This window comes from Plecotus auritus (assembly GCF_963455305.1).
Source record: "Plecotus auritus genome assembly, chromosome: 6".
Taxonomy (NCBI): Eukaryota; Metazoa; Chordata; class Mammalia; order Chiroptera; family Vespertilionidae; genus Plecotus; species Plecotus auritus.
Window position 1 is genome coordinate 62,294,975 of NC_137773.1, and position 12,937 is coordinate 62,307,911.

Here is a 12,937-nt window from a genome sequence, read left to right on the forward strand (position 1 = left end):
TACATCCTTTCCTCAACTTTATATTGGCATAATCATCTTTTATATGAATTCTTAACCATTCTTTTTTGTATGTAAGATAGCAATCAGTAACATGATATTACCCTCTGTTTATTAAGTATTTTATTTACTAAGTGATTAGACTGGGATAGTCATATACTTATGCAACAAGTGTTAACTGGCACCAATATTAACCACTGTGCCCTTTCTCTTCTTTTGCCAACCAATATGTGACCAGTAAGCAGTATGTTTTTCATTTTGTATACCGACTGAATTATAGTTCTCCAATAACTTTATTTTAAGAAGTTTCGGTCTTACAGAGAAATAACAGGAGTGGGTTAATGAATACCTTGATGTCCTTCACCTAGCTTTACCAATTGTTTGCTACATTTGCTTTATCTCTCAAAAGGATAGACTTTCAATGCAGTTTTGCAACAGTTTATGTAGGCGTGCAACCTTGAGGTCCCTGACCTATTGTAGATAGAGTCAAAGCAAATATTTTCTAGCAAATATTTTGTAGAGTGCTCTGTTGCAATCAACAGGTAGCCACCTTCCCCCATGAGCTAATGAACAGGAAGAGCACTATTGAATAGCTCACTACTGTTTAATCAGCTCAAACCTTACATTTTCTTGCCTCTGTGGTTTCAAAGTATTGCTTTTACAACTGGAAATGGAAGCATAATGTCTAGCTCTTGTATAAGAATTAATTTGAATCTCTTCCCTAGGTGCAAATCTCTTATCATACTACTCCCAGGTTTAAGGCCCTTGGATACCCTCCCCCTATAATTAAAGATTTTTATCCATAAAGAGCTTTATAAAGTACTTGGGATTCAATTGAAAATAGAATGTAGGTTGAAATGCATAAATAAATAAAATATGATTTGCCAAAATTGTTTCTGTGTAAATTTCATTACCTGCAAGCAGCTTGCATAATATTCATGGTTACCAAAATCTAAATGTTCCTTCTTCTCAAGTTGTTTCAGCAAATTGTAAATGTTGTATTACTTCATTCAAATATAACTAATATTTATTTTATGGTTTTGTAACCTGCATGTACTTACATTAGTATGACACCATTTTCCTTCAGGCTTTTCTAGACATGACTGGAGACTAGTGAACTTGGCTGGATGGGTCTTGTTCTGATTCACTAACTGCACCCCTCGTGTCGGCTTACTAAATTGAAAATGTTTGTTGTTGATTATAAAAGAAACCCATACAGAGTATAATTCTATCAGAAATACCACTGGGAAAAATAATTAACATTAAATGCTATATAGAATATTTTCATGTTTGAGTAAATGTAAAATATAAGTGAGTTTTAAAATTTTTATCAATCATTTATAAGAAATATGAAGTGAGAAAAAAAGTTTGGAAATGAAGAAACAATATGTAAGAGTTAAGAAAAGGAAAAATAAAAATAAAAGTAAAAGTAAATTTAAGATAAAATCGTGTTTAAAAATTAATCTATTATTGCCTGGCTGGTGTGGCTCAGTGGTTGAGTGTGAAACTACGAACCAGAAGGTCACTGTTCTATTTCCAGTCAGGGCATATACTTGGGTTATTGGCTCCATCCCCAGCAGGGGGTGTGCAGGAGAAAGCCAATCAATGATTCTCTCTCATTGATACATGCACATATTTCAAAATATGATAGATCAATTACATAAAATAAATAAATAGAGAGGATATTTAAATAATACCATCAATAAGCTTGGTAATATAACATCTTGTAACCTATAAATGTAAAAAATATGCATTCTTTTTTGCCTATGGAACATTTACAAAAATTAATCATGTTTATGTCACATAGACTACCTTAAAATTCTAAAACAATTAGAATTAAATAATCGGTTAAACTAAATAGTTTATGAAATACTTGGAAATTAATAATTAAAAGATGACTCACCAATTTCAAATGAGTTCAGGATTACTAAAAAGAAAACAGAAAAAAAGATGACTCACCCTAACCCCCTAAGAAAATAATTAATTGGAAATTAAAGGCTGCTTTAAGTAGCCCATAGAACAAACAAAAAAAAAGTAGAAAATGAAAGTCAAACTGTTCTAAGACTGAAAAAAGAGAGAGAGAAAAAGTGGAGAGTAAGAGGGAGAGCATTTCATCCAAAAGCTATACTTTAAAGATGAGCAAGGTGATATAAGCACATGAGAGAGTCTACAGATGGATCCAAGGAAAGTTTTATTCAACAAAATTGAATTTCAATTCCACTGGCAAAGAACCCTTTAATAAATGACCCTAGCATCACTGGCTATCTATCCCCAACAACACAAAAGTAGACTTTCCTTACATATGAAAATAAATTCTAGGTTAATCTTTAAATGTAAAATAAAAAAAATATTTAAAGAAACTTTTAAAACATACCTGTACAACCTTGAAATATGTGAGACATTCTCATGTAGGGCAGGAAACATTACATAAATGCCTAAATGAATTCACAATCTAGTGCCATAATAACAAACACATTAGAGTTTGGGATTGACTGTTAATTTTGAGATATGAACAAGAACTATGAGGGCCTAAGGAGTCGTCTAAGAAAGAATTGGCCAGTTAAAAAGACTAAGGAAGGACTCCGGTGGGAGTAGTATACCATAAACAAGAGAAATTACAGGTTGAAGAGAAGGATGGGGACCATAGTAGCAGATGTTTCAAGGAGGTCGGGCAGGAAGAGGATTGAATGTAGGATTTTAAATTTAGTACTACAACATTATTGTTGACTTTAAGGAGAAGAATTTCAAGAGAATGGTAACCAAGTGAAAATCAAGTTATAGTGGGCTTCCGTGTGAATGTGAATCAGAGAAGTTGAATTGATATTTAACTTCAGGAACAAAGGTAATAGGGCAATAGGTTAAAGATAAGGTAAAATGGAAAAGAGATATTCGGTGTCTTCTCACAACCAAATTGTATCTCTAATTTCATGATTGTGCTAATATTGGCTATTGTTTATTAAATTAAAAGAAGTTCCCTATTCTTTGCTAATAAACACAAAGCCTTCAAAATAAATGAGAAATGCATAGTCCTTCCAATTCAGAGTCACTTTCATTTTAGGAAATGATTCTGTCCCTAATATTGTGATATTCTGGAAAATAAAATTCTTCCTGCTCCATATGTGTGAGTGTCAACATGTGGGCATAGGGATAACAGGCAACTTCATTGTCTAAAATAAATGAAGCTTCTTTTCATTCTGAAGAAGTTCTTATCCAAGTATGCAAAGATTTGGAGGTGTATCACTTATTTGTAGCAAGAATTTTTAATTTTACATAGGAAATGCAAGAATACTGGGGCTTCATATGTAACTCACAAGTTCTTATGCTCACATTTCCTCTTCTCCCCATGCTCTGGTCCCTAGCCCTAGCCACCTTCCTTCCTTCTTAGTTTTCTCCACTCCCTCCCTCCCTCCCTCCCTTCTTATCTCCCTCTCTCCCTCCCTCTCTCCCTCCCTCCCCCTCTCTCTTTCCTCCCTCCTTTCCTTACAAGGAGAAAGGATGCAGTTACATTGTGATAGAAACTATGCAATTGAGGACAATGTACTGGGATCCCAAAGCGTTTGGGATATTTTAATATATTTTCAAGAATAAATGGCAAGTAGTTCTCACTAAAAGAAAATATGAGTTAAAAATTTGGAGCAGGAACCCAAGCCACCAAGGTCAAAGAAGCAACTTAGATCAAAATAAAATATCGATTAATGTAAATATGTTGAACTTATAAAGAGTATAAATCATGTTTAGTGAGATGCTTTCAAACAAATTGTTGTACTTTAATAACAATTAATGTATCACAGACTACACTTTATAATCGGTAGAAAAATAAAGTGAGATGAATGCTGTGGAAATTGTCAATTGTAAATACCATCTGATTTTGGAAGACTTGTAAATATTTTTTAAAAATTTAAATGAATTTTTCCAGGTATTTTTTGAAAGAAATTGATTAGACTATTGGGGGGAAAAAGTAAGTGTGTATTGTGGTCTTCATTGAAACCTTAATGAAGAGATTTCTATTTCTATTAGGGAAGAATGGCTCTCCTGCCTGCATGGATTTGCTTACTAACAGAAAAGATAAAAGAACTTAGTCAATTCCTCTACAAAAGCCAACCATTGTTAAATTGAGTGCTTTGCAAGTTAAAAATATTAGTTTAAAGTCATTCAAATGGCTTGGATGAAATAACTTCTTTACTTTGCAATAGCCCTATGACTTTGGTGTGGGAAGAGAAGCTCTCCAAACAACACCGTTGCGGACAGGAGCTTTTATCCGAGTCCCTCTTTCTGATGTACTGAATGTCCCTTGTTTGTGTAGCCTTACAGAAATTTTAAAACTCACAGAGCTAGTTGAAAGATTTACAAAAATCACGTAACTTTATTTTTTGAAGCACTAATATGACTCAGTTACATTTAGCTACAGTACAAAGAATAATAAAATAGCACCGGGGAATTTTTTAGGTTGTAAGGAATCTTGACGCCTTCATCTTCCTTATTTTTCTTCCACTTTGCTAAACAAAACGGAGTGCTCTCACTTCCACTCTTTCTGCTTATTGGGTCACCAGGGGCCTGATTTTCATGCGGACAGCCCGGAGGGAATAATCTGCTCCTCTGAAGGGGACCCAGACCACTCCATTCTCAATCTCATAAGGACTGTTGTTCCTGGGGTCATAGAAGCCCCCAGGGTAATAGATGCCATTGAGATTGGCTGCCTGGCAGTTGTTGTACCACCAGCCTCCTCCATAGACTTCTGCACAGTTCTCTTCCCACTGGTCTGCATCCCTGTCAAAGGTGCTGAACTGCATGCCATTGTGAGAAGTGTACTCTGTGCCTTCCTCCACGGAACCCTCAATCAGAGCATTGCCCGCCGTGCCCTTGTAGGAGGAGACGTGCAGGGCATAGCCTTCTGCCTCGGAGCCTACCCTCAAGTGATATTCTGCATAAGCCAGGTTCCCGGCCCAGTCCTCTAATTCAACCCGAAGCACAGAGCCCCTCAGGGTTAGCAAGTGGAGGTATTCATTGCCTAGCCAGAATTCTCCTTCCCCCTTGTCATTCACGCTGCCGAAACCTCTCTTGTAGTCTTGCCACGTCCGGTTAAAATTCAGTGATCCATCCATTCTTTGCTGGATCAAAAGCCATCCTCCCAAACTGGTCTCTTGATCGCAATAAACTGAAAAAATCTTACTGGATCCCGGTAGCTTGATATTGAAAAGGCCACTTTGGGCACCTGAAGGATGTGTTTGAAGGACATCATCACAGTCTAAAAGAAAAATTAAGCTGGTTGGAAGAAGTTACTCTCATTTAACTTTACAAAGATAAGATTGGCCCAGATTAAATGAAGGTAGATACTGGCTTCCTTTCCCTTCCTTCCCTTCCCTGCCTTCCTTCCTTCCTTCCTTCCTTCCTTCCTTCCTTCCTTCCTTCCTTCCTCCCTCCCTCCCTCCCTCCCTCCCTTCTTTCCTCCTGCCTTTTTTTCTTCCTTCCTTTCTTCTTTCTTTCCTTCCTTCTTTTCTTCCTTCCCTCCATGGAGAAAACATGCTTTTACACTGGAATGAATCATAAGCAAATGAGAGGCACTTATACCTACAAATTGCAAAGGGGATTTCCTCAATGGATTTGAACTTTTACTTGCACGTACTGAGCAAGTAACCAGCAAAGATATCTAAGCAACATTTAGCACTAATATAACTTGTTTTTAACCTAATCTCACTTTCAACTGAGAGCCACTCCAAACAATATGGTCAATAAATTGGGTAACAATTCCAGCAACACATATTTTGAATGGTAAAATAATTTGCTTAAACAAACTCAAAATCGAGTTTCAGAGGGATTCATTTAACATGTATTTATTGAATGGTGACCTTTCTGTACTGTTAGGCATTTGGGATACAGAAATGAGCATGATAGACAAAGTCCCTGCCCCCATGGAATTTACAGTTCAACATGAAAAACAAACAAAAAAAGGGGTAATTTTAATAAAGCATGAAAGAGGGCTAGGAAAGAAGTGCAAGGTGCTATGGGAGCACATTGCAAAAATAATTTAGTCTAGAGAAGTGTGGATACCTCTGGCAGTGCGAGCTCTAGCTCGGCCTTTCTTGGTGGTATGAGTTCCGCTGACGTGGTGAGAGCTGGTTTCCTCTAAGTCTCTGAAAATATCAGATGCTGAGCCCATAGAGTGGGTCCCAGATTCTCTTAACTCAGGTGACAACAAACTTGGGAATGTTTTCCCAGTTGAGTCAGTGTCAAAGAAAGCAGCATCGTCAGGGAACCTACGACGGAATTCGTCTAGGCTATCCCTAGTCGAAGTATGGAACAAGTCTAAACCAGTTGTGTCCCCACAGTCAGAACCATCCTCAGAGGTGATCACTTCTTTCGTCACTTTTTCGCGGCCATCACTACCTATAATAGCCTTAGTAATGGTTTTAGAGCATGAACTGCGCCTGGAGATTAGGCCACCAGAGGTAGCCTTCTCTTTACCAATCAGAAGCTCTTTACCTCCTTCAGAAGTGACCAGTTTACCTGTGTGGTACTCTTTCTTTGTCCCTGGACTTACACTTTCTGGAGATTCTAAAAATGTGCCCCAGTCTGGGTTGGCAGGCCTGATGTTCCCATGCCCTGTGTTATCTGGCCTTTCAGGCCCAAAACTTCCATGGTTCCAAGTACCAGCACCACCAGGTCCAGAGCTCTCAGGTTTCGGATTCCCACTACTACCAGGTACAGGTTTCCTGGGGTTTTCAGGTGCTGATCCTGCTCCACGAGAGGCAGAGTCTCCTCGGAGATTCTTATCTGTCCCAGACCTCTCTAACGCCATTTTCATCTGCCGCATTTCCATGAGTGCCTTAAACTCTGGAGGGGCTGCCTGAAGCTGGCTCTTGGACTCTCTGGGAACCAAATCTAAAGATGGGCTCATCTTTAACAGTGGTAAGTGTTGTCTATATTTAGGCGGAAGTAGGTCTTTGGCAATGAGATGTTCAACTTGCTTCTGCTGATCCTCATAGTCTTGTAGATCTATTGCACGTGCTACAGCCCTGCTGCATGACCCTTGGCAAGATCGGATCTTAATATCAATGTCCACCTAGAGAAAGGAGGAGAAAGATAAGGAAAAAAAGGTAGATCTAAATAAATAAAAGATGTCTATTGAGTTCTTAGTAGTTAGTTTATTTCTTGGAAATGGTTTTCACTTCTTTGAATTGGAGACCTACCAACCCATACTTTATTCTCCATTTATGTAGTATCCTCAGTGGAAGAGATGCTGGGTGTTGTTAGGCTAGCCAAGAGAAGCAATATGAACTATTTGGATTTATCTTAGAACAGATCAAGAGCAAGTTGCTATTTCCTGTGAAAGGAAACACTGGCGAAGTGGTCTTCCGGGAGGCTGAGGACTTGGAAGCTTGGCAGTATCAGGAATTTGAATAAGATAAGCAGGAACTGAATATTTGATTTTGAAATTTACTATCTGTGTGCCCTGGGAAATTTTACTTAATATCACTGAGCTTTATTTTTTTTCCACCTGTAGAGAGGGGGAATAATACTTTATAGTTAGATAAGGGATACAGAGCACATTGCTCTATGTATAGTAGGCATTCAGTGAATGACTATCGCCTCCCATTTTCCTACTATTCAAAATAAGGAAATCTGGTGACAGAACCATGCACTTTCTTACCTCCAGTCGCTTCATATCTACCAGCTGAGCCTTGACATTTTTCTGCAGAAGTTGGATAAGCTGTACATGTTCTGTGACTTTGCGATTCAGGGTCTCAAGTCTGCTTCTCAGATCTTCTGACACTTGGTTGTATGTATTATCATTGTCTGAAATAGAAAATATGGATATTGAAGCAGCTATTGAGTGATTTGCTTGAAATAGCCAGTAAAAGAAGGAAATTTACTTAGAAATATTCCTCATGTTACTTTGATAATAGTTTGTTCTCTGAGTATTTAATTTGTGAGTTGCAAATCTATTAGGCGTTTGATTTTTGGGCAATGTTATGTCCTGTAGTCATTTATGGATGTCAGTTAAGGTACCCTACCAGCAATTAGAATTCCAAATAACTGCAGAATGCCGAAACTGGTTTGGCTCAGTGGATAGAGAGTCAACCTGCAGACTGAAAGGTCCCGGGTTCGATTCCGGTCAAGGGCATGTACCTTGGTTGCGGGCACATCCCCAGTGGGAGGTGTGCAGGAGGCAGCTGATCGATGTTTCTAACTCTCTATCTCTCTCCCTTCCTCTCTGTAAAAAATCAATAAAATATATTTTTAAAAAACACAAATAACTGCAGAAGAAAAATCTCTTTGGAATTTTAAAGATAATTAGGAGATAAAATAATTGGTTTGATCACATTCCAATTATTTTATCATATCCTTACTCATAGGACTTGAACATGTTCCTGGATTTTCTTTTTTTCCCCCACACAACTTTCTATTTTTATTTCTTTTTGTGTGTATAGTTATCAATTGTTCATTTTTTAGAGCAGTTTTAGGTTTCCAAGAAGGTATAGAGATTTCCCTTATACCCACTGCCCCCAAACATGCATAGTGACTCTCATTATCAACATCACTCATCATAATGGTCTTTTTTTTTTTAACCAAATATGAACCTACATTGATACATCATAATCACCCAAAGGCCGTAGTTTATCCTAGGGTTCACTCTTGGTGTAGTGCATTCTATAGATTTGGACTAATGTATAAAATGAACGTATAGGTTTTTGGGGATTTTATTGATATATCCTCTTAGCCATGCCCAGTCTCCTAATGAGCCGATCACAGGCATTCTTCACTCTGTCTGTTGTTTTTTATCTCTAGCACTGCTTTTTAGTTCTCTCTTGGGATTTCCATTTCTCTGCTTACACTGCCCATGTTCTTGCATGGGCATGCTGTCTACTTTATTCATTAGAATCCTTAGCATAGTCATCATATTTGGTTTAAATTGCCAGTCTAATAATTCCAACACCCCAGTCATGTCTGGTTTTGATGCTTGCTCTGCCTCTTTAATGTGTGCTTTTTGCCTTGTAATTTTTTTTTCTTGAAAGCCGGACATGATGTAGAGGGAATTGTGTTTCTGGATTTTATTACTAGGGTTTTCTTCCTATCTATGGACTTGAAAATTTTTTTTTAAATATATTTTATTGATTTTCTACAGAGAGGAAGGGAGAGGGATAGAGAGTCAGAAACATCGATGAGAGAGAAACATCGATCAGCTGCCTCCTGCACACCCCTTACTGGGTATGTGCCCACAACCAAGGTACATGCCCTTGACTGGAATCGAACCTGGGACCCTTGAGTCTGCAGGCCAACGCTCTACCCACTGAGCCAAACCGGTCAGGGCTGGACTTGAAATTTTTCCTAAACTTTTTGTTTTTGTGTTGTTTTAGTTCAGCAGGATCACTCTCTTGCCAATTATGTTGCACCATTGACTTTAAATTAGTCCAGTGTCTCCTGAAGCTATAAAGAGTCAAGCAAGGCTTTAGGACCTGGGGTTTCACTAAACTTGCTGCCCAGGCCCGGAGCAAACCCAATGCTTCCTGGTCCTAGTGTGGCCTAGCCCTTGTTCTGTAAGGAAGTTAGAACATGGCTTACAATTACAATTTTAATTAAAAATAAACACCACCACTGCATAATCTGCTTAGTGGAGTCTATGGGTGGAACTCCCAACTCCATCACATGACAGCTTTGGGTATTTAAGCAAGTTCCTTGACCTCTCTGCTTCCTCCTCTGTAAGAGAGAAACAAATATGTCTACTCAGCAGGTTGGGCCCAACTTATTTTCAGTATGTACCTTTGAAAAGAAAGCACTTAAATTCTAGTCTTCAATCCAAAATTCTGACTTACATTAAACAACTCTTTTTGACATTATAACAATAACAAAATTGCAAGCTCCTCCTTAAAAATTCAGCTATATCTTAAGGGTATGTGTTTCTACACGAAATATTTTGGAATGAAATCTCAGTTGCTATAAGGAGACACCATATTTAGAATTTTTGATGTTGTTGTTTTGCTGTGTGTTATAAAATCAAAGCGCTAAATATGTAATACTTACTGTTAGAGCTGGCAAAATCCCCTCTCACAAGTTCCATTATATTCCTGGTGAGTAAACTAGAGTCCTTATTGTTCTTCTGATAATCAAAGAATGAATTTTTGAGCTTATTTATTCTGTTTGTAAAATCTTGATTGACTTCATCAATTAACCCTTTTATCCTGCAGCCGGAAGGGCATTTTTGGTTCTGAAAGTAAAGAGAAAAACATTACATTAAGTGCCTCTCTCTTGGATTCAGTACAATTTTGAAGGTTTCCATGCAGCTCCTATTGCTCCCCTCCTCAATCTCTTCAGATCATCCTTTAATTTAAAAGTAATTTAGCAGGACTAGGCAGAGATCATAGAGAAATTCTGAAATGAGGGGCCCCTCAGTCATAAATTAGGCCCCATGATATCCCAAGGCCATACTATTCAAATTTCTAGTATCTGAATAGACAACTAAAATCCAATGTCTTAACCCACTAATGACCAGAGCATGGGAGGTAATTTAAATTGTGCTCTCAGGACTAGGTTCCTTTTCATTTGTCCTTTTTCATTTGACATGTAAGAAACTATTAGATTACTTCCATTGGAAAGGTTGTCTGTGACCTAATGGGTCAGCCTGTGTATGTTTCTAACACAAGGAAGGAGTCTCTCTTTCCCCCATGCCCACTGCTCACCCAGTCTTCATCAGCGCAGAAGGGCCAGTCTGTCTCTTTGCAGGAAGATTGCTGTCTTTCCGTAAGTCTGGGGCCACGCACACCTCCTCCTCCAGCTAAAAAATCACCTTCATCGGTCTCTGCAGTCTTTAAGGATTCATTTACAGACACAAAAGAAAGGAACAGCGAGAAGATAAGGAAAAGACACTGTCAACCCCACGAAGAGGAGGGGCGTTCCCAGAGGTGAAGAGTGCCAGCGTCAGGGCCTCTACAAGCTTCCGACTTCTGATCTTTCTAATGAGAATCCTGATACCCATTCTATGAAGTTGTGAGAATTAAAGGAGATAAGTTGTACACATTTCTTAACTGTGTTTGATACTAAAGCATTTATTAAATGGTAGTCCTTTTCAAAACTCTATTATAAAAGGGAAATTATTTGAAGCAACAAAATTGGTTAAAATTTACCTTTTCATTTTCATTAATGTCTGGAGATAGATAATTGGAAAATTCAAAGGGTTCTTCCTCCTATAATTCTTGTTCCAGTAGGAAAAAGCCTACACTATCTTGGCTTAATGTCTGTCTCGCCTTTAATAATGACCTTATGGGTCCATTATTTGAGCAAATATATTCCAAGGACACATATGTAACCAGTTCAACTAAACTCAGACATGCTTTTTTGGTTGCTCACTCATGTAATAGTTTCTTTGTGTTTTAAATGAGGAAAAGTAGAGTGAAAGTAAAAATAATGGTCCATGACTGACAACTTTTTTGAACACCTTATAATAGAAGCACAGATTTAAAATTTTTCTATTGTGATCTATGAGATGAAATAAGATATAAAAGTATTCTTCCAATAAGATTTTATATCCCAAAATCAATGAAGGTTTTAGATTTTAGCTATTTTTACTATGTACCACCAACTTACAAGGACTTTGTTATTTTAACCTCAGTTTATTTTTATAATTAGTTAACATTTGTCATCTCATTAAAAAAAATACCCCAATAATAGTAATACTAATTCAGGCAATTAAGAACAATTTATTTAAAGTAACAAGTACAATCTTTTTGTCTAAGAAATAAAATTATAAATTCAAATATACTTCAGAATAAAATGGCACAAAAATGCAAGCAGGCAAAAGTTAAATATTTATGCCAATAACAGGGAGAAATAACTGGAAGTTATACATTATCCAAAACATCATCGCAGCAAATGATGTTAGTTTTATTTCCCATAAAAATGTTTACTTATTATTTTACTATAAGGGAGAAAATTAAGTTAGAAACCCTCTTTAGTTTTTTTCTGCTCTGGTATTCAGGTTTATGAGCGATGAAGGAAAAGAAATAAATTGGAATAATTCACAGCCTATATTTATCATGTTTTTATAAGATTAAACTGTTTCAAAAGCCTTGTTGAATAAAGTTTCTCTTCTTTTCTATAGGTTTCTGGAGTCAAACTTTAGAAGTTATTACAGTATTTAGTAATTACCTTAAAAGAATATAATAGCTTCCCAAAACCAAATTGCCTTATTAGTTAATCTCTCCTGGCTTTGCTTTGTAATATATTTGCAAAAATAACTAATTTGTTTTGTATTTGTCTTAAAAGAAACACAAAAACTACCTTTCAGAAAAACCATATTAAACCACTGTTCTGCTTATTCTGGACAAATAACAATAATAATAATAATAGTTAGGTTTTAAAAACTTATGTGATTGTTTTGTTATGGTAACTAGCATTAACTATCTCAAGGCTTTTTAGCAACTAAGCTGGCAAAGATATCTTTCCCTTAAAAAATATGTTGTAAGCCTGAGTTACAAATGTTAAAGCTTCCCCTGTGAATTTATACACTTTGTTCCCCCTAAGTCTCCCTCTTAGGGTCATATTACCCTGATCTCTTGAGATGTTTGGCCCATCTGGGAACTTGCCTTCATGGCCTGAACTGGGAGAGCCGACAGTGTGTGAGGACATGCATAACACCGACTCAGACCTGCGAGCTCTGTGAAATACCCACCAGAGAGAAGGCAAGAAGAGAAAATAAAGGCACCATACCCAAACTGTGCCCGCCACGCTCAGGACCAGGCAGAAAATCCACATGGAACACATCATTTCCGAGGGGGGTTGACTCATGAGGAGCAGCACTCCAGCTGCAAGAAAAGAGGATTGCCTTCACTCCCAGTTCCCATCTCATTTAAACCTGCAGGAGATTCGATTAATCATTATCTCCGTCCTGTTTGGACGGTCAACATGCATTCTACATTCCTTGCTTCTTCTCCAAGGTTGGTGTCCC

At 37.5% G+C, this 12,937-nt stretch overlaps 1 protein-coding gene across 2 annotated transcripts; it reads right to left on the bottom strand.

Moving 5' to 3' along the window:
- Positions 1–3,542: 3,542 nt before the first annotated feature.
- Positions 3,543–12,937, bottom strand: FGA (fibrinogen alpha chain). Of its 2 annotated transcripts, XM_080672047.1 has the most exons (7): positions 12,700–12,937; positions 10,674–10,799; positions 10,018–10,201; positions 7,646–7,791; positions 6,536–7,057; positions 5,450–5,528; positions 3,543–5,242 (listed from the first exon to the last, which is right to left on the bottom strand). In XM_080672047.1, the coding sequence occupies exons 1-7, from the start codon at positions 12,775–12,777 to the stop codon at positions 4,533–4,535; spliced, it is 1,845 nt and encodes a 614-aa protein (XP_080528173.1). In that variant the 5' UTR covers positions 12,778–12,937; the 3' UTR covers positions 3,543–4,532. The 2 variants fall into 2 exon arrangements, with proteins under 2 accessions (XP_080528173.1, XP_080528172.1); XM_080672046.1 differs by lacking the exon at positions 5,450–5,528 and having other exon boundaries at positions 6,046–7,057.

Coding starts and splice junctions, on each gene's coding strand:
- FGA (XM_080672046.1), bottom strand. CDS start 12,777: ATGAGTCAACCCCCCTCGGAAATGATGTGTTCCATGTGGATTTTCTGC. Junction 10,202..10,673: donor TCTGCGCTGATGAAGACTGG/GTGAGCAGTGGG, acceptor CTTTACTTTCAG/AACCAAAAATGCCCTTCCGG. Junction 7,792..10,017: donor GGATTTTGCCAGCTCTAACA/GTAAGTATTACA, acceptor TTTCTATTTCAG/ACAATGATAATACATACAAC.